Source organism: Oncorhynchus gorbuscha, linkage group LG06, assembly GCF_021184085.1.
Source record: "Oncorhynchus gorbuscha isolate QuinsamMale2020 ecotype Even-year linkage group LG06, OgorEven_v1.0, whole genome shotgun sequence".
NCBI lineage: Eukaryota > Metazoa > Chordata > Actinopteri > Salmoniformes > Salmonidae > Oncorhynchus > Oncorhynchus gorbuscha.
The window spans coordinates 94,502,922-94,529,507 of NC_060178.1; the positions used below are offsets into that span (position 1 = coordinate 94,502,922).

Consider the following 26,586-nt stretch of genomic DNA (forward strand, 5'->3'; position numbering starts at 1 on the left):
CGCTCTCCCCTCTCTCCCCCTCTCCTACTTCATTTTCTCTCTCCTCTTCCCTCTCTCCTTCTCTTTCCCCCTCTCATGGGCAGCTGAAATGCCTGCTATCTCTTTCCTGTAACGGGATAAGATGGAGGGAGACGATTCAGAGGAACAGACAGAGTAAATGAGTGGAGAGATGAATGAGACAGGAGGGCCGGGGTTTGGGGTGGTTAGGGGTTTGGGTAAGAGAAGAGGGGAGGGGGTCATAAAAATGAGAGAGAGTTACACACACTGGAGCAAGGACAGTTCACACAGCCTCATCCTTCCTTCCATTCTTCTCTTTCCATTTCTACCTCTCACTGTCTTTCTTTCTTTATCTCTCTCTCCCTCTGACTGATACAGTCATCCACTACCTTCCACACCTGTTTCCTGTTTATTGCAGATGAATGATAACGGAAGCATGGGTCCCTGTCTCTCTCTATCTCTAGCTCTGTCTCTCTCCCTAGCTCTCTGTCTCTCTCCCTAGCTCTCTGTCTCTCTCCCTAGCTCTCTGTCTCTCTCCCTAGCTCTCTGTCTCTCTCCCTAGCTCTCTGTCTCTCTCCCTAGCTCTCTGTCTCTCTCCCTAGCTCTCTGTCTCTCTCCCTAGCTCTCTGTCTCTCTCCCTAGCTCTCTGTCTCTCTCCCTAGCTCTCTGTCTCTCTCCCTAGCTCTCTGTCTCTCTCCCTAGCTCTCGTGTCTCTCTCCCTAGCTCTCGTGTCTCTCTCCCTAGCTCTCGTGTCTCTCTCCCTAGCTCTCGTGTCTCTCTCCCTAGCTCTCGTGTCTCTCTCCCTAGCTCTCGTGTCTCTATCCCTAGCTCTCGTGTCTCTATCCCTAGCTCTCGTGTCTCTATCCCTAGCTCTCCGTGTCTCTCTCCCTAGCTCTGTCTCTCTCCCTAGCTCTGTCTCTCTCCCTAGCTCTCTGTCTCTCTCCCTAGCTCTCTGTCTCTCTCAGTAGCTCTCTGTCTCGCTAGCTCTGTCTCGCTAGCTCTGTCTCGCTCTCTCTCTGTCTCGCTCTCTCTCTGTCTCGCTCTCTCTCTGTCTCGCTCTCTCTCTGTCTCGCTCTCTCTCTGTCTCTCGCTCTCTCTCTTTCTCTCGCTCTCTCTCTGTCTCTCGCTCTCTGTCTGTCTCGCGCTCTCTGTGTTCCTCGCTCGCTGTGTTCCTCGCTCGCTGTGTCGCTCGCTCGCTGTCTCGCTCGCTCTCTGTCGCTGTCTGTCTTCTCTGTCCCCTACTCATTCTCTTAGGTTGTATTGTAGGTCCGTATTAGTGTTGCATCTCTTTATAGCTTAGATTTCTGCTGCCATCTAGTGGCTCTTACACATACAAACAAATTGTTCCTTCCCAGCAGTAGAGAAGCCGGTGGTAGCGAAACAGCCTGAGGTGAAGCCTGTGTTGGTGGAGAGGCATAAGGCCCCTGCTGCTTTAGAGCCAGTCCATCCAGTAGAGAGACAGCAGGAACAGGCTGAGCCCCCCCAGATCAAAGGACCTGAACAAGGAGTTCCAGACAGGAAGGAGGAGGAGGAAGTGCAGCTGGACCGCCCTGATGCAGGTACAGAACCAGGAGGAACCCTTTAGAACCAGGGGGAACGCTATAGAACCAGGGGGAATCCACTAGACTAGAACATAGAAGAAAAACAATAATCTATTAGTGATGGGTTGTTTGTCAGAATACTATTTACAGCAACACCTGAAACTCCATGAGTTATAGTTGTGTGTATTCCCCCTCCTCCAGGTGTGGCGGTACCTGACGGGGAGGCCCATCGGCACGAGCCGCCCATCCCCCATGATGAGGTCCAGATAGAGAAGAGGAAGAATGACGCAGAGCTGGAGGAGGAGAACCAACCTGCAGCGGGAGGAGAAGAGTCTGAGGGTCAGGGAGTGGCGGACCAGGAAGAGGTGAAGAATAAAGAGGGAGGAGAGGAGGAGGAGAAACTTCCTTTGTTGGTGAAAAAGGAGGAAGTGGGAGGAGCAGAGGTGCAGTCCAATGCGGTGCTGGAGAAGCCTGACCCGGGGGCGGGGAAGAAACAGGAAGTCCCACCCCTAGAGCAAGTGGAGAAAATTGCCCCAATGCTTGTTTGGAAGGATGTGGTGGCTGAGCAGGCGCTGGTTGATGCGGCCAAAGCCCCAGAGGTTGCTGGGAAACGTGAGTATGACTGGTCCAGAACATTCAATCATCTCAGATGCTCTCGGTGATTTGATTGGCTGTAGATGTGTTGGACACCTGGACTTTGACCATGTGGTTTAGGTGAGCCTGCGGCCCCAGTTGCTGAAGCAGTGGTTCCCGTGGCAGCAGAGGGGGCTGCTGTTCCAGAGGTTAAGGAGAGAGGAGTGGAGGACAAGATGGATGGTAAGTGGAGGAGTGGAAATTGCACTAAGGATAAGCAAGATTAAAGAAAGAAAAAATAAGAGTAGGATTTAAGTACAGAACAAACACCAGGGTTAACAGTTCACAGACAAGACAGACCAGACTAGACCAGGGTAGACAGACAGACCAGACCAGGCCAGGGTAGACAGACAGACCAGACCAGGGTAGACAGACAGACCAGACCAGGGTGGACAGACAGACCAGACCAGGGTGGACAGACAGACAGACCAGACCAGGGTAGACAGACAGACAGACCAGACCAGGGTAGACAGACAGACAGACCAGACCAGGGTAGACAGACAGACAGACAGACCAGACCAGGGTAGACAGACAGACGGACAGACCAGACCAGGGTAGACAGACAGACCAGACTAGGGTAGACAGACAGACAGACAGACAGGCCAGACCAGGGTAGACAGACAGACAGACCAGACTAGGGTAGACAGAGAGACAGACAGGCCAGACCAGACCAGGGTAGACAGACAGACAGACAGACCAGACCAGGGTAGACAGACAGACAGACCAGACCAGGGTAGACAGACAGACGGACCAGACCAGGGTAGACAGACAGACGGACCAGACCAGGGTAGACAGACAGACGGACCAGACCAGGGTAGACAGACAGACCAGGCCAGGGCAGACAGACAGACCAGACCAGACAGACAGACCAGACCAAGGTAGACAGACAGACCAGACCAGGGTAGACAGACAGACAGACCAGGCCAGGGAAGACAGACAGACCAGGCCAGGGTAGACAGACAGACCAGACCAGGCCAGGGTAGACAAACTGACCAGGGCGGGCAGACTGGCAGACGGACCAGGGCGGACAGACAGACCAGGGTAGACACAGACAGACCAGACCAGGGTAGACACAGACAGACCAGACCAGGGTAGACACAGACAGACCAGACCAGGGTAGACAGACCAGACCAGGCTAGACAGACCAGACCAGACCAGGGTAGACAGACCAGACCAGGGTAGACAGACAGACCAGACCAGGCCAGGGTAGACAAACTGACCAGGACTGGCAGACTGGCAGACGGACCAGGGCGGACAGACCAGACCAGGGTAGACACAGACAGACCAGACCAGGGTAGACACAGACAGACCAGACCAGGTTAGACACAGACAGACCAGACCAGACCAGGGTAGACACAGACAGACCAGACCAGACCAGGGTAGACACAGACAGACCAGACCAGGGTAGACACAGACAGACCAGACCAGGGTAGACAGACACAGACCAGACCAGACCAGGGCGGACAGACCAGGGCAGACAGACAGACCAGACCATGGCAGACAGACCAGGGCAGACAGACCAGGGCAGACAGACAGACCAGGGCAGACAGACAGACCAGGGCAGACAGACAGACCAGGGCAGACAGACAGACCAGGGCAGACAGACAGACAGACCAGGGCAGACAGACAGACCAGACCAAGGTAGACAGACAGACCAGGGTAGACAGACAGACCAGACCAGGGTAGACAGACAGACCAGACCAGGGTAGACAGACAGACCAGACCAGGGTAGACAGACAGACAGACCAGGCCAGGGAAGACAGACCAGGCCAGGGAAGACAGACCAGGCCAGGGAAGACAGACCAGGCCAGGGAAGACAGACAGACCAGGTCAGGGTAGACAGACAGACCAGACCAGGCCAGGGTAGACAAACTGACCAGGGCGGGCAGACTGGCAGACGGACCAGGGCGGACAGACAGACCAGGGTAGACACAGACAGACAGACCAGGGTAGACACAGACAGACCAGACCAGGGTAGACACAGACAGGCAAGACTAGGGTAGACACAGACAGACCAGACCAGGGTAGACAGACCAGACCAGGGTAGACAGACACAGACCAGACCAGGGTAGACAGACACAGACCAGACCAGGGTAGACAGACAGACCAGACCAGGGCAGACAGACAGACCAGGGCAGACAGACCAGGGCAGACAGACAGACAGACCAGGCCAGGGAAGACAGACAGACCAGACCAGGCCAGGGTAGACAGACAGACAGACCAGACCAGGCCAGGGTAGACAAACTGACCAGGACTGGCAGACGGACCAGGGCGGACAGACCAGACCAGGGTAGACACAGACAGACCAGACCAGGGTAGACACAGACAGACCAGACCAGGGTAGACACAGACAGACCAGACCAGGGTAGACACAGACAGACCAGACCAGGGTAGACACAGACAGACCAGACCAGGGTAGACACAGACAGACCAGACCAGGGTAGACCGACACAGACCAGACCAGGGTAGACAGACAGACGGACCAGACCAGGGCAGACAGACAGACCAGGGCAGACAGACCAGGGCAGACAGACAGACCAGACCAGGGCAGACAGACAGACCAGACCAGGGCAGACAGACAGACCAGACCAGGGTAGACAGACAGACCAGGGCAGGGCAGGCAGACAGACAGACTTGGGTTGATTCACTCAGGATACTCCACATCAGGTTTTTGGTTTCTCTCCTCTAACTCTTGTCTCTCTCCTTTCTTTTCCTGTATACTGGCTCCTGTCACAGTGATAAAAAAGCTGGTTGCAGGTATGAACTCATCCCTCGCCTTCTGTCGCTCTGTCGTTCTCTCTACTTGTTATGGAAGGTTTGGGAATCACTTCCTTTTAGGTGGTTGTAGAACTTAACGGCTCTTTTCTGAATTTTGTAAGTTAGCTGGTATCAGCCTAAATCTGCTCTGCATGTATTTGGTGTTTTACATTGTACACAGAGGATATTTTTGCATTCAGAGTCTAAATTTGGTGTTTGTTCCATTTTGTGAATTCTTGGTTGGTGAGCGGATCCCAGACCTCACAACCATAAAGGGCAATGGGTTCTATAAGAGCGTCTGCTAAATGACTTAAATGTAAATGTATAACTGATTCAAGTATTTTTAGCCAGGTCCTAATTGGTTTGTCGAATGTTATTATGTTCTTTTTGATGGTGTAGAAGGCCCTTCTTGCCTTGTCTCTCAGATCGTTCACAGCTCTGTGGAAGTTACCTGTGGTGCTGATGTTTAGGCTGAGGTATGTATAGTTTGTTGTGTGCTCTAGGGCAGGTATTCCCAAACTGGGGTACTACGTGCAATGCCGTCGGGGGTACGCCAAATAAAAATGTGATTCACATGTATTTTTTAAATAACATTTATATTTCAAAATGGGGCTATACATTTGGGTGAGTTTTTTTTTTTCTCACCTGAGTAGCTTCGTTTCACTGCCAAAAATAAAGTTAAACCATCTAGTGTTCAGTGAAATAACAACACAATGTCAAATACAGGTAGCTTAGTCAAATAATTAACATCCAATCACATTAATCGCTACTCTCTCGCGGGAATTCCACTAACGGTCCGTATGTAGCCAAGTGTAGTTGCTGCTCATTCCGTTTGCTCGACAATTGATAGATGTGTCCATAGAGGCACATACCAGTTTTACTGGTAGTACTGCTACTACTACTAGGGCATCATACTGCTACTACCAGCAGTACTTCACCTGTCGACGACACAAGTTGTTCTGCTTCCACGAGCACATCCAATGCTAGCATCAGTAATTCTACATTTGTTGATAGCCCAGCTAGCATGGACACTGACAGTTGTGAATCTGATGCAGCTGACGAACTACTGCCCCTTACCAGGGAAAGCACCAAACAGACAGGGACATTGGACCATCGAAGAGGCGCAAATATGATGAAATCTACATTGATTTGGGGTTCACTTATATTGGGAGTAGTGCCTTTCCTCAGCCACAGTGTGTTATATGTGCAAAGTACTACCTCACAACTCGATGAAACTTTCACTGTTGCGCAGACATTTAGAAACAAAACATGCCAATTTGAAAAATAAGCCACAGGAGTTATTTGAGCGAGAATTAAGACGACTTTCGAGAAGTAAGACGTGTAAAAGCAACAGATACCATTAATAAGAAGGGGCTAGAAGTGTCTAATATGGTGAGCTACCGAGTGGCTGAGAGAGGCAAGCCCCATACTATTGTGGAGGACTTAATTCTTCCTGCTGCCGCGGATATGGCTGGGACAATGCTGGGGGAAAAGGCCCAAAAAACCTATACAGACAATGCCTTCATCAAACAACACTGTTTCATGACGCATCAGTGACATGGCAGGAGATGTTTTGAAACTATTACTGCTTCGCATACAAGCCAGTGAATTCTATGATGGCGCAAAAGCCATGACAGGGAGACATAGTAGAGTGGTAACGCACGTTCAAGCAGTTGCTCCCTATGCCACTTGGGTACATTGCAGCATCCACTGAGAGGCTCTTGCTGCCATAGGAATGCCTGACCGTTTGAAAGACGTTTTGGACACTACAGTGAAAATGGTTAACTTTGTTAACGCAAGACCCCTGAACTCATGTATTTTCTGCACTATGCAATGATATGGGCAACGACCATGTAACGCTTTTACAATAAATAGAAGTGTGCTGGTTATCAAGGGGCAAAGTATTGACAAGTTTGTTTTTTTAAAATTGAGAGACAAGTGTAAAGTTTTATTTACTGACAATAATTTTTACTTGACTGACTGCTTGCATGATGACAACGTTTTTCACACGACTGGGTGTTTTTTCTCACCTGAATGATCTGAATCAAGGATTTAAAGGGACTCTCCGCAAATATAATCAGTGTGTGGGACAACATTGAGGCTATGATTAAGAAGTTGGAGCTCCTTTCTGTCTGCATTAACAAGGACAACACACAGATCTTTCCATCATTGTATCATATTTTGTGAGCAAATGAACTCAAGCTTACGGACAATGTCACATTTGATATAGCAAACCACCTGAGTGAGTTGGTTGCGTAATTACGTAGGTACTTTTCTCTAAATAGATGACACCAACAACTAGATTTGTTAGCCCTTTCATGCCCTGCCTCCAGTCCACTTACTTATATCTGAACAAGAGAGCCTCATCAAAATGGCAACAAGCGGTTCTGTGAGAACTGATTTTAATCAGAAGCCACTGCCAGATTTGTGGATCGAGCTGCGCTCAGAGTATCCTGCCTTGGCAAATCGCGCTGTTAAGGCACTGATGCCCTTTGCAACCATGTACCTACAGTTGAAGTCGGAAGTTTACATACACTTAAGTTGGAGTCATTAAAACTCGGTTTTCAACCACTCCACAAATTTCTTGTTATCAAACTATAGTTTTGGCAAGTCTGTTAGGATATCTACTTTGTGCATGACACAAGTACTTTTCCCAACAATTGTTTACAGACAGATTTTCACTTATAATTAATTCACTGTATCACAATTCCAGTGGGTCAGAAGTTTACATACACTAAATTGACTGTGCCTTTAAACAGCTTGGAAAATTCCAGAAAATGATGTCATGGCTTTAGAAGCTCCTGTTAAGCTAATTGACATCATTTGAATCAATTGGAGGTGTACCTGTGGATGTATTTCAAGGCCTACCTTCAAACTTTGTGCCTCTTTGCTTGACATCATGGGAAAATTAAAAAAAATCAGCCAAGACCTCAGAAAAACAATTGTAGACCACTATTCTAGTTCATCCTTAGAAGCAATTTCAAAACGCCTGTAGGTACCAGGTTCATCTGTACAAACAATAGTATGCAAGTATAAACACCAAGAGACCACGCAGTCGTTATACCGCTCAGGAAGGAGACGCATTCTGTCTCCTAGAGATGAACGTACTTTGGTGCAAAAAGTGCAAATCAATCCCAGAACAACAGCAAAGGACCTTGTGAAGATGCTGAAGGAAACGGGTACAAAAGTATCTATATCCACAGTAAAACGAGTCCTATATCGACATAATCTGAAAGGCCGCTCAGCAAGGAAGAAGCCACTGCTCCAAACCCACCATAAAAAAGTCAGACTACGGTTTGCAACTGCACATGGGGACAAAGATAATACTTTTTGTAGAAATGTCCTCTGGGCTGATGAAACAAAAATAGAACTGTTTGGCCATAATGACGTATTTATGTTTGGAGGAAAAAGGAGGTTTGCAAGCCGGAGAACACCATCCCAACCGTGAAGCACGGGGGTGGCAGCGTCATGTTGTGGGGGTGCTTTGCTGCAGGAGGGACTGGTGCACTAAACAAAATAGATGGCATCATGAGGTAGGAAAATTATGTGAATATTTTGAAGCAACATTTCAGGAAGTTAAAGCTTCGTCGCAAATGGGTCTTCCAAATGAACAATGACCCCAAGCATACTTCCACAGTTGTGGCAAAATGGCTTAAGGACAACAAAGTCAAGGTATTGGAGTGGCCATCACAAAGCCCTGACCTCAATCCCATAGAAAATTTGTGGGCAGAACTGAAAAGGCCTGTGCGGGCAAGGAGGCCTACAAACCTAACTCAGTTACACCAGCTTTCAGGAGTAATGGGTCAATATTCACCCAACATATTGTGTGATGCTTGTGGAAGGCTTCCCGAAACGTTTGACCCAAGTTAAACAATTTAAAGGAAATGCTACCATACTAATTGAGTGTATGTAAATGTATGACCCACTGGGAATGTGATGAAATAAATAAAAGCTGAAATTAATCATTCTCTCTACTATTATTCTGACATTTCACATTCTTAAAATAAAGTGGTGATATTAATTTTTACAACGATAAAATGTCAGGAATTGTGGAAACTGAGTGTAAATGTATCTGGCTAAGGTGTATGTAAACTTCCGACTTCAACTGTAAGTGAGAGTGGATTCTCTGCCAACACTAGTAGAGGTCAACCGACTATGATTTTTCAACACCGATACCAATTATTGGAGGACAAAAAACCCTATACTGATTAATCGGCCAATTTTTTATTTTATTTAAAAAAATAAAGTTTTAATTCTTTACTTTTTAAAAATATATATTTGTGTGTATATATATGTAATAATGACAATTACAACAATACTGAATTAACACTTAGTTTAACTTAATGTAATGCATCAATAAAATCAATTTAGTCTCAAATAAATAATGAAACATGTTCAATTTGGTTTAAATAATGCAAAGACCAAGTGTTGGAGAATAAAGTAAAAGTGCAATATGTGCCATGTAAAAAAGCTAACGTTTAAGTTCCTTGCTCAGAACATGAGAACATATGAAAGCTGGTGGTTCCTTTTAACATGAGTCTTTAATATGCCCAGGTAAGAAGTTTTAGGTTGTAGTTATTATAGAACTATTTCTGTCTATACCATTTGTATTTCATATACCTTTGACTATTGGATGTTCTAATAGGTACTTTAATATTGCCAGCCTCATCTCGGGAGTTAATAGGCTTGAAGTCATAAACAGTGCAATGCTTGAAGCACAGCGAAGAGCTGATGGCAAATGCAGGAAAGTGCTGTTTGAATGGATGCTTACGAGCCTGCTGCTGCCTCAGTCAGACTGCTCTGTCAAATCATAGACTTACTTATAATAATACACAGAAATATGAGCCTTGGGTCATTAATATGGTCAAATCCGGAAACTGTAATTTCGAAAACAAAATGTTTATTCTTTCAATGAAATATGGAACCGTTCCGTATTTTATCTAACGGGTGGCATCCATAAGTCTAAATATTGCTGTTACAGTGCACAACCTTCAATGTTTTGTCATAATTATGTACAATTCTGGCAAATTAATTACGGTCTTTGTTGGTCTTCACACAGTTCGCAACGAGTCAGGCGGCCCAAACTGCTGCATATACCCTGACTCTGCTTGCACAGAACGCAAGAGAAGTGACCCAATTTCCCTAGTTAAAAGAAATTCATGTTAGCAAACAATATTAACTAAATATGCAGGTTTAAAAATATATACTTGTGTATTAATTTTAAGAAAGGCATTGATGTTTATGGTTAGGTACATTGGTGCAACGACAATGCTTTTTTTGTGAATGCGCTTGTTAAATCACCCGTTTGGCGAAGTAGGCTGTGATTTAATGATGAGTTAACAGGCACTGCATCGATTATATGAAACGCAGGACAAGCTAGATAAACTAGTAATATCATCAACCATGTGTAGTTAACTAGTGATTATGTTAAGATTATTTTTTTATTTCTTTTATAAGATATGTTTAATGCTAGCTAGCACCTTACCTTGGCTCCTTGCTGCACTCGCATAACAGGTAGTCAGTCTGCCACGCAGTCTCCTCGTGGAGTGCAATGTAATCGGCCATAATCGGTGTGCAGATTACCGATTGTTATGAAAACTTGAAATCAGCCCTAATTCCGATTAATCGGTCGACCTCTAATCACTAGCATGAAAACTAAATACAGGCACAGACTGTGTGTGGAAAATGATATAAGACTGAGACTCTCTCCAATACAACCCAACATTGCAGAGTTATGTGCATCCTTTCGAGCACATCCTTGTCATTAACCTGTGGTGAGTTATTCACAATTTTTGATGAACAATTTAAGGTTTTATATGTAAGATTGCTAAATAAAGAGCAAAGTTATTGATTATTATTAGGGCCCTGGTCCTATAAGAGCTCTCTGTCACTTCTCACGAGCTGGGTTCTGACAACACCTCACACTCATTCTTATGTTTAATAATCCGCCACAGGAAAGGAAGACAAAGAGTTACCTCTGTTGGAGAGGATAAATTCATTAGAGTTAACTGCACCTCAGATTACAGCCCAAATAAACATCTCAACTAAACATCTCAACATCATCTGTTCAGAGGAGACTGCGTGAATCAGGCCTTCATGGTTGAATTGCTGCAAAGAAACTACTACTAAAGGGCACCAATAGTAAGAAGAGACTTGCTTGGGCCAAGAAACACGAGCAATGGACATGAGACCGGTGGAAATCTGTCCTTTGATCTGATCCAACATCCGTGTCTTTGAGATGTAGAGTAGGTGATTGGATGATCTCTGCATGTGTGGTTCCCACCGTGAAGCATGGAGGAGGAGTTGTGATGGTTTGGGGGGTGCTTTGCTCGTGACACTGTCTGATTTATTTAGAATTCAAGGCACACTTAACCAGCATGGCTACCACAGCATTCTGCAGCGATATGTCATCCCATCTGGTTTGCGCTTAGTGGGACTATAATTTGTTTTTCAACAAGACAATGACCCAAAATGCACCTCCAGGCTATGTAAGGGCTATTTGACCAAGAAGGAGATGACCTGGCCTCCACAATCACCCGATTTCAACCCAAATTGATATGGATTGGGATGAGTTGGACCGCAGAGTGAAGGAAAAACAGCCAACAAGTACTCAGCATATGTGGGAACTCCTTCAAGACTATTAGAAAAGCATTCCTCATGAAGCTGGTTGAGAGAATGCCAAGTGTGTGCAAAGCTGTTATCGACATTTTGAAGAATCTCAAATCTAAAATATATTTGGATTTGTTTAAAATGTTTTTGGTTACTATATGATTCCATGTGTTATTTCATAGTTTTGATTTCTTCACTATTATTATATAATGTAGAAAATAGTCAAAATAAAGAAAAACCCTTGATTGAGTAGGTGTGTCTAAACTTTTGACTGGTACTGTACATCCATGTCTCACCCCACGGCCCTGTGGAAAGAAATGTTTTTTTTTGCCCATTTTAAGCGCGCACTGTTGTATTTTTCTCCCTCAACACCGCTTTCCACCTATTTGTATAGCAGACCCTCATTCCAAATTGTGTTAAGCTTTTTTGAAATCAAGAAAGCATGGGAAGACTTTGTCTTCGTTTTGGTTTGTTTGTCAATTAGGGTGTACAGGGTGAATACGTGGTCTGTTATTTGGTAAAAAGCTAATTTGACAATTTCTCAGTACTTTGTTTTCACTGAGGAAATGTCTTCTGTTGATGATGCAGTAGATTTTCCCAAGTTTGCTGTTGACCCATATCCCACAGTATTTATTGGGGTCAAGTTTGTCTCCACTTTCATGGATTGGGGTGATATGTCCTTGGTTCCAAATATTGCAGAAGTTGCAAGAGCTGAGGATGATGTTACAAAGTTTAAGTATAGCCAATTGGAATTTGTAGTTTGTATATTTGATCATTTCATTGAGGATATCAACACCACAGACCTTTTTGGGTTGGAGGGTTTGTATTTTGTCCTGTAGTTCAATAAATGTAATTGGAGAATCTGGTAGTCTTTAATAGTTGATTCTAAGATTTGTATTTGATCATGTATATGTTTTTGCTATTATTTCTTTGTTATAGAGACAAAAGGATTGGAGTAGTGGTTTATCCATACATCTCTGTTTTGGATAGATAACTCATGTTTGTTTAGCGTGTTCGAAGTGTTTCTCTCACTCTCTGTATTCACATCGTCACTCACCTTTCTAATTCTGTGTCCCCCTAACCAAAATGGCCATAACCCTCAAGTTCTAAACCACCTCACCCCCTCTCACACAGGAACCCCCCCCCCCCACCTTGTCCAAACTGTTGTTGTTTGTAGCAACCATACCCAACATTAATTTGACTGAGTTATCCCTTCGCAAGCCCCCCCACCCTTAAACACATCCCTATACTGTTTGTCTGGATAAATCGAATACCCTTTCTCCCTCCAATACCTCCAAATATATAATTTATGAATGGTATATTCAACCCAACCCACTTGTAATTGACTCCCCCTGTGTGTGTTTTGTGTGTTCTAACCCTGTCTCCCCCATGTAGAGGGTCAGTTGGACCATGCTGCTCTGCTGCAGGTTATAAAGGAGCAGCAGGAGCAGCAGAAGAGGCTGTTGGACCAGCAGGAGAAACTACTGGCTGTCATACAGGAACAGCACCAGGAGATGCACCCCAGAAAGACCGGTACAGACGCACAGCGTATGCACACTCATACGTGTTCTGTCTTTATATTGTGATGTGTATCTAAGTGTTGAGTAATTCAACTGTTTGGTTATTAAAAGGGAAAGTAAATAACGATCTTTGTATTACGACAGATGGAGCTTCAGAGGCCGATGCAGAGAAGGGGGTCCAGGAGGAGGGGGGCGCATCCAAACCCAAAGGCCCAGCTCAAGGTGGTCCTGCCCTGGCCTCAGACACCATGGAGCCTGGGGAGCCCGCTGGAGCTCCACAGGCCGGAGGGGCCGAGCCTCACATCCAGCCCCACAATGAGGTCCTCCCTGTGGAGAAGAGTGCAGAAGAGCAGGTCTTCAAAGTGGTTGCCTCTGTTATTTTCAAACAAGAAGTACTTCTGGAGGTCCCTAAACGGCCCGTTTTGGCTGAGGCAGCAATCGTGGCAGAGGTGGAGGCCCCTAAGGAGATGGACCTTGGGGCTAGGGGAGTACCGCTGGGTCAGGAGGTGACCGAGGGGATGAAGGTAGAACCAGCCCAGCTGCCACCTGCCAAAGCTGAGGACGGGGTAGTTAAAGGAGGGGTGGAGGTAGTGGACAAGGCGAAGGAGAGGATAGAGAAAGAGAGACTGGAGGAAGTGAGGATAGATAGAGTGGTGCAGGGGAGGGTGGAGGAGGAACGGTTGGATAGGGAGAGGAGGGATAAACTGTCGAGAGAGCAGGAGATCGAAAACTCCAGAGTAGAGAAGGAGGGAATCGAGAATGAGAGGCTGGAAAAGGAGCGAGCAGAGAGGGAGAGAGCGGAGCGAGGGAGGATCCAGTGGGAGAAGACGGAGAGAGAGGTGATGGAGAGAGCGGAGAAGGAGAAAAAGGACCAGGAGCAGAAGGAGAAATTGGCACAGCTGGAGAGTGCCATTAAGGCCCGGGAGGAGCAGGCTCTGGCTGCAGCTGGGCCAGGACCTGTCAAACCAGGATTAGGAGAAGAACTAGGGGCTGTGAAGAAGAGTGGACGGGGCATGAAGGAGAGGGCGACCGTCCAGTCAGACTCCAGCGAAGTTGTTGAAGAGAAGACCCACAAAGGCCAGGACGTCCAGGAGAAGGCCAGGGACCAAGAAGACATGGACCTGAGGAGGAGGAGGAGAGCCCTGGGGGTAGGGGAGGCTGGGGGTTCCAGGAGGGGTGTGCCAGGGCTGGAGCCCTTCTTGGACATGGGGGGCTGGGATCTCCATGCAGCCCTGGAGGCACCGCCACTCGGGGGGGCACTGGTACACACACGCCAGATAAAACAGACCTCTGAGCTTGAGAGAGACGAGTAACTGGGAGTGTTTTATTTTTTTGTTTACCTTTATATAACTAGGCAAGTCAGTTAAGAACAAATTATTATTATTAACAGGTTAACTGCCTGTTCAGGGGCAGAACGACAGATTTGTACCTTGTCAGCTCGGGGGTTTGAACTTGCAACCTTCCGGTTACTAGTCCAACACTCTAACCACTAGGCTACCCGGTATACACGCACATGAATACGATATAACATACACTCACGGACAGTTGGGTTGGACTGTGCAAATCCCTGTATTTACACAAACACTCACATATAGTTGGGTTAGAATGTGCACACCCTATTCTGTCTCACACACACACACACACACACACACACACACACACACACACACACACACACACACACACACACACACACACACACACACACACACACACACACACACACACACACACACACACACACACACACGTACAGTTGGTGGTTATACAGGTGTTCATACTATTCACAACACACATTCTTTCTCTCCCACACAGTCATGTACAATGGATCACATTCTGCCTTACCACCTGTCTTCGTAATACCTGACCAGTACAGGAGGATTGTGAGTGTGTGAGGCGCATTGATTGTTATAGGGAACATTCTGGCTGCTATTACACTGACGACCCAATTCTGAGCTTTTTACCAATTATTGGCAAAAGATCTGATTGGTCAGAATACCATTTATTGGCTGAAGATAGATCAGCATTGGGCTGCCTGTGTGTCTTCATTTTACCCTAGTCTGTGTTCTTCTACCAAATAGGAATGGTTTGTTTTTAGCATGCTCTTTCTATGATTCCAGAAGACATTGCAGTTATATAGATAAAGATATTGTAGACTATTCTATAATAATATGCTGTATTATGCTGCCATAAATCTATTTAAAATCTATTTGTATGTAAATGTGAACTTATTTTAGTTTTTTATTAAGAAGCTCAATGCTCTACTGTAATGTATGTTAAGCTATGCAATACCACATGCCAAGTTTCCTTCTGTCCTGTGTGTTTGAGAGAGCAATGCACCACCTATCCGGCTATCCAATGGCTGCGTTTGAGTCACTTTAAATCCCTTGATACTTCTAGGTGATGTGGAGTTTTCATTTTGGCTCTGTAGAGATTACTTGTGGTTGTTTTTTGTTACTGTTGTGCTTTTGTTAAGCCCTTTGAAATGTATGTTAGTTATTGTGAGCTGTAAATAGTGTATATGTTATTTTCTGAACGTAGCTAAATGTTCTCATGCTGCTTTTTTTAAACATATTTTTGGAAACATTCATAGTACATTTAATTAAGGATAAATCGGTTAGCTTCCTTGCATACATTTTCCTCTCGATTTTAAACCAGACTTCCATTTTGATGAGTACAAACTGCTACTGTAGTGTTGTATAGTGTAGCCTTATTTCTACACTGACTGGTCAAAACATTAAGAACACCTTCCTAATATTGAGTTGCAACAACCCCCCTTTTGTCCTCAGAACAGCTTCGACTCTACAAGGTGTCAAAAGCGCCCCAGAGGGATGCTTCCCACAGTTGTCAAGTTGGCTGGATGTCCTTTGGGTGGTGGGTCATTCTTGATACACACAGGAAACTGTTGAGTGTGAAAAAACCCAGCAGTATAGGAGTTCTTGACACACTCAAACCGGTGTGCCTGGCACCTACTACCATACCCCATTGAAAGGCAGATTAATCTTTTGTCTTGCCCATTCACCCTCTGAATGGCACACATACACAATCCATGACTCAAGGCTTAAAACTCCTTCTTTAACCCGTCTCATCTACACTGATTGAAGTGGATTTAACAAGTGACATCAATAAGGGACCATAGCTTTCACCTGGTCAGTTTCTCATGGAAAAAGCAGGTGTACATAGTGTTTTGTACACTCGGTGTAATGTACAATTCCCAAATGTTTTACCCACAAAGGAGTTCTGAATCCATAACTCTGGTTCTACATTCCATGTTCTGGTTCTACTCTCCACCTTTCATACATGATGTTTTCCATGACTTAAAGTAATGTGGTTATTTTGTTTAGTCATATCCTGAGTGTGTGTTATATCCTGTGTGGGTGCCACTGCTTTGTGCCTTGTATTGTAACTTGCAGTGAAATGAATGGGCCAAAGTGAGTAACTATTGAGATGTAAGGTTCCTTTAAAAATGTGCAAAATATTCAGTTGTCAAAATGTGTGTTGTGTACATGAACAAAAGCGACCCCATACACATGTATTTACATAACAATATTCCATTTAGCAGATGCTTTTATCCAAATCGACTAAGTCATCCGTGCTGTGCATACATTTTACGTATCAGTGACCCCAGGACACAATCCTGCCGTTGCAAGCGCCATGCTCTACCAACTGAGCCATAAAGGACATTATATTATAAAGACACAGTCCTACAAGTCTTTGGTAGTGGGCTCCATGTTAGTACACAGTATGACATTAAAGCATTATTGAAAAGAGTGTTGTCAACACTGTCCTGGCATTACCCCTGGAACCAATCTCAAACAGGTGAGACAAGATGTGTTTCAGCACATGACTGATACAGTACTATATGATGTTCATGGAACATGGAGGGGACATTGGGTCCATTGCCTGGTTGTGTTGAAGATACTTCTTGGCCTGCAAGACAATTTGATCAAATGTACAATGAAACCCCTGTAATATGCCACTCACAGCTGTAACAAAGCAAGCCTTCAGAGCATCAAACTAACACACAGGTCCTTTTTCAGCTCCTGTCTGCCTGTGGTGGAAGCAGTCACACACTTCCCATAAACTGCAGCCTGCGGAGAACAAGATATTCAGAAGTATTTTGATAAGATTTTAGAGGATGACTTCACTGGTTAGAATAGATGAATCTATGGTCCAAGTCATTTCTAGTCCACACTCAGTTTCCTCTTGATTATTCCCTAAGAGTCCCCATAGCAACATTGGGGGCCACTGGCACCATGTATAACAATTGAAGCCAAATTCCTTGGCAGGCAATTCCTGTCCTTCCGAGTTCTCCCACTTACATGCAGTACATCACCAAAAGTATGTGGACACCTCTTCAAATGAGTGGATTCAGCTATTTCAGCCACACCCGCTGCTGACAGGTGTAATCGAGCACACAGCCATGCAATCTCCATGGACAAAAATTGGCAGTAGAATGGCCCGTACTGAAGAGCTCAGTGACTTTCAACGTGGCACCGTCGTAGGATGCCACCTTTCCAACAAGCCAGTTAGTCAAATTTCTGCCCTGCTAGAACTGCCCCGGTCAACTATAAGTGCTATTATTGTGAAGTGGCAACGTCTAGGAGCAAGAACGGCTCAACTGCGAAGCGGTAGGCCACACAAGCTCAAAGAACAGGACCGCTGTCCTGGTTGCAACACTCACTACCCAGTTCAAAACTGCCTCTGGAAGCAACGTCAACACAATAACTGTCAGGAGCTTCGTGAAATGTGTTTCCATGGCCGAGCAGCCACACACAAGCCTTAGATCACCAAGCGTCGGCTGGAGTGGTGTAAAGCTCACCACAATTGGAAACGCGCTCTCTGGAGTGATGAATCGCGCGTCACCATCTGGCAGTCCAACTGATGAATCTGGGTTTGGCGGATGCAAGGAGAACGCTACTTGCCTGAAGGCATATTGCGGAGGAATAGTGGTCTGGGGCTGTTTATCATGGTTTGGGCTAGGCTCCTTAGTTCCAGTGAAGGGAAATCTTAACACTACAGTATACAAATGACATTCTAGATAAAGCTGTTCCCCTTACTGTTGCCACAAAGTTGGAAGAAGGCCCTTTCCTTTCCTGCACAAAGCGAGGTCAGGTCCATACAGAAATGGTTTGTTGAGATCGGTGTGGAAGAACTTGACTGGACTGCACAGAGCCCTGACCTCAAACCCTATTGAACACCTTTGGGATGAATTGAAATGCTGACTGAGCCAGGCCTAATCGCCCAACATCAATGCCCAACCTCACTAATGCTCATGGCTGACTGGAAGCAAGTCCCTGCAACAATGTTTCAACATCTAGTGGAAAGCCTTCCCAGAAGAGTGGAGGTTGTTGTAGCAGCAAGGGGGGGGGGTTGGAATGAGATGTTCTACGAGCAGGTGTCTACATACTTTTGGTCATGTAGCGTATGATGACCACTGAGGTATAGATGCTTTTGGATTATGAATGGCTACAGTGCCCATATTTGTTAGGTAGCTAGCAAGTAGCTACATACGCACCCCACCAGTACACTGGGCAAACAGCCAAGGAAACCATCTCATCCTCTCTCGACTGCGAGTCCACACGTTTGATCAATGGGTAGACACTTGATCAATAGTCTTTGACGATGGAAAACAAACTACGAATACACTCAATTGAATAACGATCTAATGCCTCTGCATAAGCTCTTGTACAATATTAAGTAAATATCATAGAAATAGATGGCACTCGTAGGAAAATATCACTCAAACCATTTAATGACATGGTCCATGGACAGCGCCATGTTGTTGACCCTGAATCAGGAAATTACATGCATGCAATCTACGAACGTGATTTGTTAGGGCAATATGGATTATGGACTTTTTGATTTGCCAATGGTTACCCTTACGCAAAAGCATTGGACCAATGGTATCGTATGAGTACTACCCATAGTTGTTTGATTGGCTACCTGTCATTGTAGACCCCGCCTTCGTTGTCTGTCCGGAGGAAGAGATGTGTAGCCTCCAGTTATTGCAAAATCATGGCAACATTCATGGAACGACTTTCTTTCCTTCAGAAAGTAGGTGTTATTTTCCTATATAAATACTTGCAAATAACATTTTGATATAATGCGTATATGTCATTTTATGGGGGAACAGTACATTGTTTTGTAAATCCCATTACGCCCACTGTTTACTGTACCACAGCAACCTAGTTAGCTAACGTTAGCATGCTAGCACATCATATGATATCACACTCCCAAGACAGAAATCGTTTGTCATGATCAGACTTATATAAGACCTTAACGCTATTGTCAATTGGTATGATTTCTTCCCAAAGTGTATTACGCTGGACCCACCACCCTGTGCTTTTCGCTATAAAACCCAAACATAAAATGACACAAATCCTAGTTAAATGGTCTATTCTGGTGTTCATCTGTTGGCCAATCTATGCATGATCTCTTACCCTCTCAGGTTCCCACTCTGATGAAAGCAACGGCAGATGACGAAAAGCCCTGTCCTGGCTACCTCTTTGAAGACATCGGAAGTATCCTTTTATCTCCATCACCTCCCACTGTATGCTGATACAGTACTGTGTTAAAGATCATTTAGTGAGATCCTATTATTTTCAATGTCAACCCAAAGACAGTACAGTTCGTATCCTTTACCCTCCTGGCGCTGCAGAAATCTCCCAGGAGTCCACTGGGTGTGGTCAGTGCCTGTTGGAGTACCTGTTGGAGAGGCTGCAGGTAGAATCCTGCCATGTCAAAATAAAGGTGAGCTCAGCTAGCCAGGTTACCAGGCTTTCAGCTGCATTAAGAAGCCCCCCAAACACTGAATTTGACCTTGATTTGTTAACTGAGGCTGAAGAGGAATCATGTCGAAGAATGCAGCTAATCTTCACCATATATCATATCAGCTATTCATCTGTTCCTCCTGTGCCTCTTCCCTTTCCATCGTTTCTGTCCTTCCAGGTTCTGAAGATCTTCGTCCATCTCTGTGGTCACGGATCACCTCACTTTCTGACGGAACTCAGACGGAACTCCACCTTCATCCAGCAGGCCTCAGGTGAGATGATGATGTGACCACTAATGCATCTCAGTGTCTCCATTTCATCCTTCTCTTTATGACAGTAGGGTTTTGGAGAGCTATGAGTGTTATACTGAATCTGTGTGTTATGCTGAATATCAGTTTACAGTGGTCCTCTTGACCCCATCCATGGCACCGCTATGTACCAGAAAGTGAGGGCCACGGCACAGGTGAGCCAAAACAATGTCGAAAACAATTGCTATCCCCCAATGCGTCTTTTTGAAAGTCACAAACTCTCTGTCTTTATCGGTCTTCAGGAATTAGCCAGGTTACTCTTCACAGAGACAGTCTCTGTCCAGAGCAGCACGTCTCCATGCAAACTAGCCATGGCCAACATGGGTGAGTACATTATGTTGTTATTGCATGTGTATCTCTCTTATTAGTTAACAAACAATCTCTGACCTAATACTGCTACTAATGACAGACATCTGGCTACTGAATGAATGGATGTGACCTCAATTACAATCAAGTTAAACCAATCCTTCTGACAGAGAGATTGAGGAAGAGAAAAGGAGGGAGGGTGGAGAAGAAGAAAGAAGCAGGGAGGAGTGAGGAAGAGACAGGTGGAAAAGAGGGAGTGGATGGGAAGAGTGGGAAAAGGCAGGCACACAAGTACAATGGTTGTCTTTTATCGTTGAGGTCTTTCGTTCCAGGCATGGGGTCAGAGTCTGCCCACGGATCCAGAATGCAGGGGTTTGGCTACAGCCCAGGGAAGAACACAACAAGTAGGTGGCAGCAACAAGGCCACCATTTTGGTTTCATGTGGCTCAGTGGACCTGTTTGAGTAGATTTAAAATACACCCAGTCACATCCATATCACATCCTTTTTCCGGCAGGTGGTGAGACCCTGATGGACAAGATCCGCAAGGCTACTGAGTTTGTGGCCAGTGCCGTCCTGCCCCCGATGGAACACCAGGGTATCCGACTCCATGACAACCACTACCGGGCGGTAGTGGCGCCTTCGGGCCCCGTAGAGGTGGCAGTGCCAGCATGTGCCTACACTGTGCCTCCTCACAGACCCAAAGGTGTTTTTAAATCAGCTGTTATATTGATTAGATCGTTAGGCTTTTATTACATAGTTGTTACATATGTTTGACAGGACTGAAAGCCTTCTTCTCCTGTACTTCTCTCAAAATCCTGGCCTGTTCCCTCTCTCTCTTCCCCTACTCTTAGTTTCCCAGCGGTGTCCAGGGCAGGTGGGTGGGGGCTGGGAGGAGATTGACAGCAGCCATAGCTCCTCCCACAACTCCTGTCAGGAGACCGCAGACCATTGCCAGGTCTCGGGGGGCGGTAGCAGCAATTCGTGTGGCACCGGTAGCCAATCGGGAGCCAGTAGGGAGAGCTCCGGAGACCTATCAGAACGGTGGAAATATTACATGATATAAAAAGTCTTTACCAGCAAAATAATAAATGAGTCAACCATGCTGAGACTCCCTCTCTCTCCCTCCATCCACCTGTCTCTGTCAGGGTGGAGGCTATGCAGTTAGGAGACTGTGGGCAGGAGATGGCGCTGATCAGAAGGATGACTGAGGGCTCCAAGGTCTTCCTGTCCAGAGAGGAGAACCAGCACTTCATCAAGGAGTCAGTACAGACTAATAGGTTGCATGTTATTAGAGCATTGGCTTCGACCTTTGTTCCAGTCTGCCTTCACCTTGATTTTTGTCCAGTGTTTTTTAAAATGTTTTAATTCCCTCCCATCTGTCCCCAGGTGTTCCATTCTGAACTGTGAGGTGGTGGTGGAGCTGCTCTCTCGCAGACTGCAGGACCCGTCACAGACTGCCCAGATGGTACAGTCAATATATATGTGTCTTGAATGTGCTGCTATTTTGACCAGGTTTCTTTTGAAAAATAAACATCAAATCTCAAATATGTGTGAATGTGCTGCTTCCCTCCTTCCCACCAGAGGGCGCTGTGTGCTGTGGCCTGTCTCATGACCTCTGATCTGCTGTCTCTGGAGCAAATCTTCGGGGTGACCCAGAGGAGGCTGGTCCAGCTGAGTGAGGGACCTCCAGGGCCTGTAGCCAACAAGACCATCAAGGTAACACATAATCTAGTTATTACCTTTTAAAGCTGCAATATGTCACTTTTTGGGAGACCAAACCAAATTCAAATAGAAATGAGTTATAGATCTTTCATTCCCATTGAAAGCACGTCTACGAAGCGGTAAATCTGTTGTGTGTGCAATTTCTATGCTTTCCGTTCTTAAGTTTTGTTTTTGCATCTTTTTTACTTTCGGTTTCACACCTGCTCGTCGTACATCTCATTCCAAAATCATGGGCACTAATATGGAGTTGGTCTCCCCCCTTTGCTGCTATAACATCCTCCATTCTTCTGAGAAGGGGCGGCAGCGTAGCCTAGTGGTTAGAGCGTTGGATTAGTAATCGGAAGGTTGTAAGTTCAAATCCCCGAGCTGACAAGGTACAAATCTGTCGCCCCTGAACCCACTTTTCCGAGGCCGTCATTGAAAATAAGAATTTGTTCTTAACTGACTTGCCTAGTTAAATAAAGGTAAAAAATCAAAATAAATAAAAAGGCTTTCCACAAAATATTGCAACATTGCAGGAACAAGGGGCCGAGCCCGAACCATGAAAAACAGGCCCAGACCATTATTCCTCCTCCACCAAACCCAGATTCATCCGTCGGACTGGCAGATGGTGAAGTGTGATTCATCACTCCAGAGAATGCATTTCCACTGATCCAGAGTCCAATGGCGGCAAGCTTTACACCATTCTAGCCCGCGCATCTTAGGCTTGTGTGAAGCTCCTGACGAACAGTTATTGTGTTGACGTTGCTTCCAGAGGCAGTTTTGAACTCAGTAGTGAGTGTTGCAACCGAGGACAGGCGACTTTTAACGCTTCAGCACTCGGTGGTTCCGTTCTTTGAGCTTGTGTGGCCTAGCACTTTGCGGCTGAGCCATTGTTGCTCCTAGACGTTTCCACGTCACAATAACAGCACTTACAGTTGACCGGAGCTGCAGGGCAGAAATTTGACGAACTGACTTGTTGGAAAGGTGTCATCCTATGATGGTGCCACATTGAAAGTAACTGAGTTCTTTAGTAAGGCCATTCTACTGACAATGTTTGTCTATGGATATTGCATGGCTGTGTGCTCGATTTTATACACATTTCAGCAGCGGGTGTGGCTGAAATAGCCAAATCCACTCATTTGAAGGGGTGTCCACATACTTTTGGTGATGTACTGCATGTAAGTGGGAGAACTCGGAAGGACAGGAATTGCCTACCAAGGAATTTGGCTTCAATTGTTATGCATGGTGCCAGTGGCCCCCAATGTTGCTATGGGGACTCTAAGGGAATAATCAAGAGGAAACTGAGTGTGGACTCGAAATGACTTGGACCATAGATTCATCTATTCTAACCAGTGAAGTCATCCTCTAAAATCTTATCAAAATACTTCTGAATATCTTGTTCTCCGCAGGCTGCAGTTTATGGGAAGTGTGTGACTGCTTCCACCACAGGCAGACAGGAGCTGAGAAAGGACCTGTGTGTTAGTTTGATGCTCTGAAGGCTTGCCGTGCGGTAGCAGAGAAAAAAGTCTATAACTTGGGTGACTGGAGTCTTTGACAATTGTATGGCCTTTCCTCTGACACCACCTATTGTATAGGTCCTGGATGGCAGGAAGCTTGGCCCCAGTGATATACTGGGCCATTCGCACTACCCTCTGTAGCACCTTAACGGTCAGATGCCGAGCAGTTGCCATACCAGGCAGTGATGCAACCGGTCAGGATGCTCTCGATGTTGCAGCTGTAGAACCTTTTGAGGACCTTGGGGGGACCCATGCCAAATCTTTTCATTCTTCTGAGGGGGAAAAGGCATTGTCGTGCCCTCTTCACGACTGTCTTGGTGTGTTTGGACCATACTAGTTCATTGCTGATGTGGACACCAAGGAACTTGAAACTCAGCTTACATGGAACAATGATTCTCTACACTATATTGCTTGTTTTGTCACAAACTGAAATGAAGCAAACTATTCGAATTTTAGCAACCAGGGAATGTCAGGGTGATTTCTGCATATTGAACCTTTAATAATAAGTAAACACCAGAGAGGCAGAGTGTGATGAGCCTGGGTGTTATAATCGAAGATGATGATCTACGATGGTTGACTCTTGGTATATACACTATGTAGTTTTGCATTGTAAAATAGGATGGTTTTGCCTTCCAGATCCTTCGTCAGTTTAAGGCTTTGATGGGCGGGCCAATCATTGGTGCCGGATGTGATGCAGCAGCAGCCAATGGTGTTCCTCTATCCTCCTCGGACCAGCCCCCCACTCCCACAAGTCCCGCACTGCTACTGCCAACACGCCCAGGTGACATCACAGTCTTTAACCATCACAGAGGGAGAGACCCTGAGACTGAGCAGTCACCTGGGGGGCGAGCTCAACCCCCTCCCCTGCCTGACCTGGGCTGGGCCCAAAGGGGTACATCTGAGAGGTTACTAAATCTCAACCTTGATGATGAGAGAGGGTCTGCTAATCAGGATGAAGAGTTCATGGACAGTCAGATTGGGTTTAGGACTGGTGAGACCCAGCTCACCTCAAATGTTACAGTTAAAGACTCAGAGCTCCCGACAGAGAGGGACCCATTCCGAGTCACGGCCCCCCAGATCGAGCAGCCCTGTGGGGGTAGACTCTCTTTGTTCAGTGGCATGGAGCTGGTGGCCAGAGGGACGTCTGTGTGTCCGTCAACCCTTACAGAGAGGAATGGAGATCTGCAGCTTCAGGTGGAAAAGAGAGACGGGATGGAGTGTCTGAGTGTTACCCCTACAAACACACCGCTACTCTGTGTCGATGACAGCGATACCACGCCTACGTACGACCTCACGTCCACCAGCAGCCAATCAGCCTTCTCTTTCCTTAACCTCTGATCTCCAACAGGAATGTTTAGGATTATGCTGGCACCATAGGCATCTCTGCTCTGAAAACATGACTACAATTTGTCAGGGTGCCCAGCTCCCAGTCCTGAAGGTATGCAATGTTCGCTGTGAGTTGTTATATTAACTTCATTTCCATAATAATCTCCAGAGGTAAAAACTCTACACAGTATGCCTGGAGTATGTTCAGTTTGCAGAGTTATGTTTAACAAATGTGAGGTAATTTGAGCTAGTTAATGGTTACTTTAACTCAGGATTTTGCACTACAATGATTTTATGTTAGAGTAATCCACCTGGGCACACACTGATTTTATCAACATTGTTTCCACATCATTTCAATGAAATGACTTTGAGCCAACGTGGAATAGATGTTGAATTGACATCTGTGCCCAGTGTGGATGTGTCTTCCGCTCTTCTCTGGCACTAGGTGCCCTTCTTACTACCTTAAATATAAACATTGAGTGTTATTTCACAAGTGTGTTTTATTTCTACTCTTGATTCACATTCAATAGGAATGGGACTGGTTGTAGATTGCATGAACGATTTGCCAAAACCTCAGTGAAATATAATGAAGTAATGTTTGACGAGGAGTTGTCCTTCTCTATGTCCTGTCTGTTGGTCAGAGCGCTACAGTATACGACAGATTGAAAGCATATTGGTATATTCAGTGGTGATACTGTGTCTATTTCAACTAAAGCCATGCTGTTGCACCACTGTGTGACTAGAATAAAACCTGCTGTTTGTTGCAGCACTAAGTAGAAGAAAGGCTTTTCATGGTGGGCCATTACATAACATTAGCAGCACCCCGCCCTACAGGCGTTAAATAAATGGATCTGATTCACTGCAATTCCTCCCTTGTCAGAAATGTGTTATCTGTTCAGTAGTTTTTTGGTCTCTGGATATGCCACTAGGGCTGCGTCTACACCGGCCGCCCGATTCTAATCCTTTTTCACTAATTGGTCTTTAGAGCAATCACATCAGCTCTGAAAAATATCTGAAAATATCAGATTTGAGCTGCCTGTATAAACACAGCCTAATATTCAATTCCCCATGGGACCATGGCACAGCAATGTTTTGAATCAAATGTCCCCCTCCAGTGTGGGCTGACTAATCTACCAGTTCACATTTGTTGCATGTGTTTTAAATTTGATTGAAAACATCGGGGGCAGGGAAAAGTCAGATCATAGAAGTTAGGTAATCTAGTGGGTCTTTCAGTCAGCAGGGAGTTGTCTCATATGTGGTTCAGCTTTGCTATGTGCCTGGAGGGGGCCCATGTTAGAACAAAAACACATTCCTGCACTACAAGAATAACAGGTATGTCACTATGGAAAAGTGCCCATGGGACATCACCTCATTGAAGATTACATTTAAAAGGTTTAGGGTCGGGATGTCCCAAGGATACCATATAGCATTAACCATGTCACTATAGGGCAGGGGGTGTAAAACTCCGAGGTCTGCTGGTCTGTTACTTCCTTTCAATTATTGTCAAACGAAGACTTAGGACCTCCCCTCACCTGGTTGTCAAACTAATATCAATTAAGACCTAGATAAGCAGGTGAGGGGAGGTCTTAACTAA

The 26,586-nt window shown here is 45.7% G+C and overlaps 2 protein-coding genes across 8 annotated transcripts in view; both read left to right on the forward strand.

Annotated features, from left to right (window-relative positions):
* The window catches only part of LOC124038567 (putative sodium-coupled neutral amino acid transporter 10), a 44,403-nt gene extending 28,947 nt beyond the window's left edge, over positions 1-15,456 (forward strand). For 3 of the 6 annotated variants that reach the window (XM_046354597.1, XM_046354601.1, XM_046354602.1), the window contains 6 exons: positions 1,353-1,556; positions 1,740-2,150; positions 2,253-2,354; positions 4,908-4,928; positions 12,933-13,085; positions 13,202-15,456. In XM_046354597.1, the coding sequence (XP_046210553.1) occupies positions 1,353-1,556; positions 1,740-2,150; positions 2,253-2,354; positions 4,908-4,928; positions 12,933-13,085; positions 13,202-14,370 (2,060 nt within the window). In that variant the 3' untranslated portion in view covers positions 14,371-15,456. The remainder of the gene's footprint in view (positions 1-1,352; positions 1,557-1,739; positions 2,151-2,252; positions 2,355-4,907; positions 4,929-12,932; positions 13,086-13,201) is intronic. The other 3 variants (XM_046354599.1, XM_046354598.1, XM_046354600.1) reach the window with 3 other exon arrangements.
* Positions 15,457-19,018: 3,562 nt separating this feature from the next.
* On the forward strand, positions 19,019-25,857 carry tepsin (TEPSIN adaptor related protein complex 4 accessory protein). 2 transcript variants are annotated; one of them, XM_046354609.1, is made up of 13 exons: positions 19,019-19,114; positions 19,509-19,581; positions 19,719-19,810; positions 20,009-20,102; positions 20,226-20,293; positions 20,381-20,462; positions 20,777-20,848; positions 20,960-21,148; positions 21,297-21,486; positions 21,591-21,704; positions 21,832-21,910; positions 22,027-22,161; positions 24,303-25,857. In XM_046354609.1, exons 1-13 carry the CDS (start codon positions 19,076-19,078, stop codon positions 25,002-25,004), a joined length of 1,929 nt encoding a protein of 642 aa, XP_046210565.1. In that variant the 5' UTR covers positions 19,019-19,075; the 3' UTR covers positions 25,005-25,857. The 2 variants fall into 2 exon arrangements, with proteins under 2 accessions (XP_046210565.1, XP_046210566.1); XM_046354610.1 differs by lacking the exon at positions 24,303-25,857 and adding an exon at positions 23,559-23,679.
* Positions 25,858-26,586: the final 729 nt, after the last annotated feature.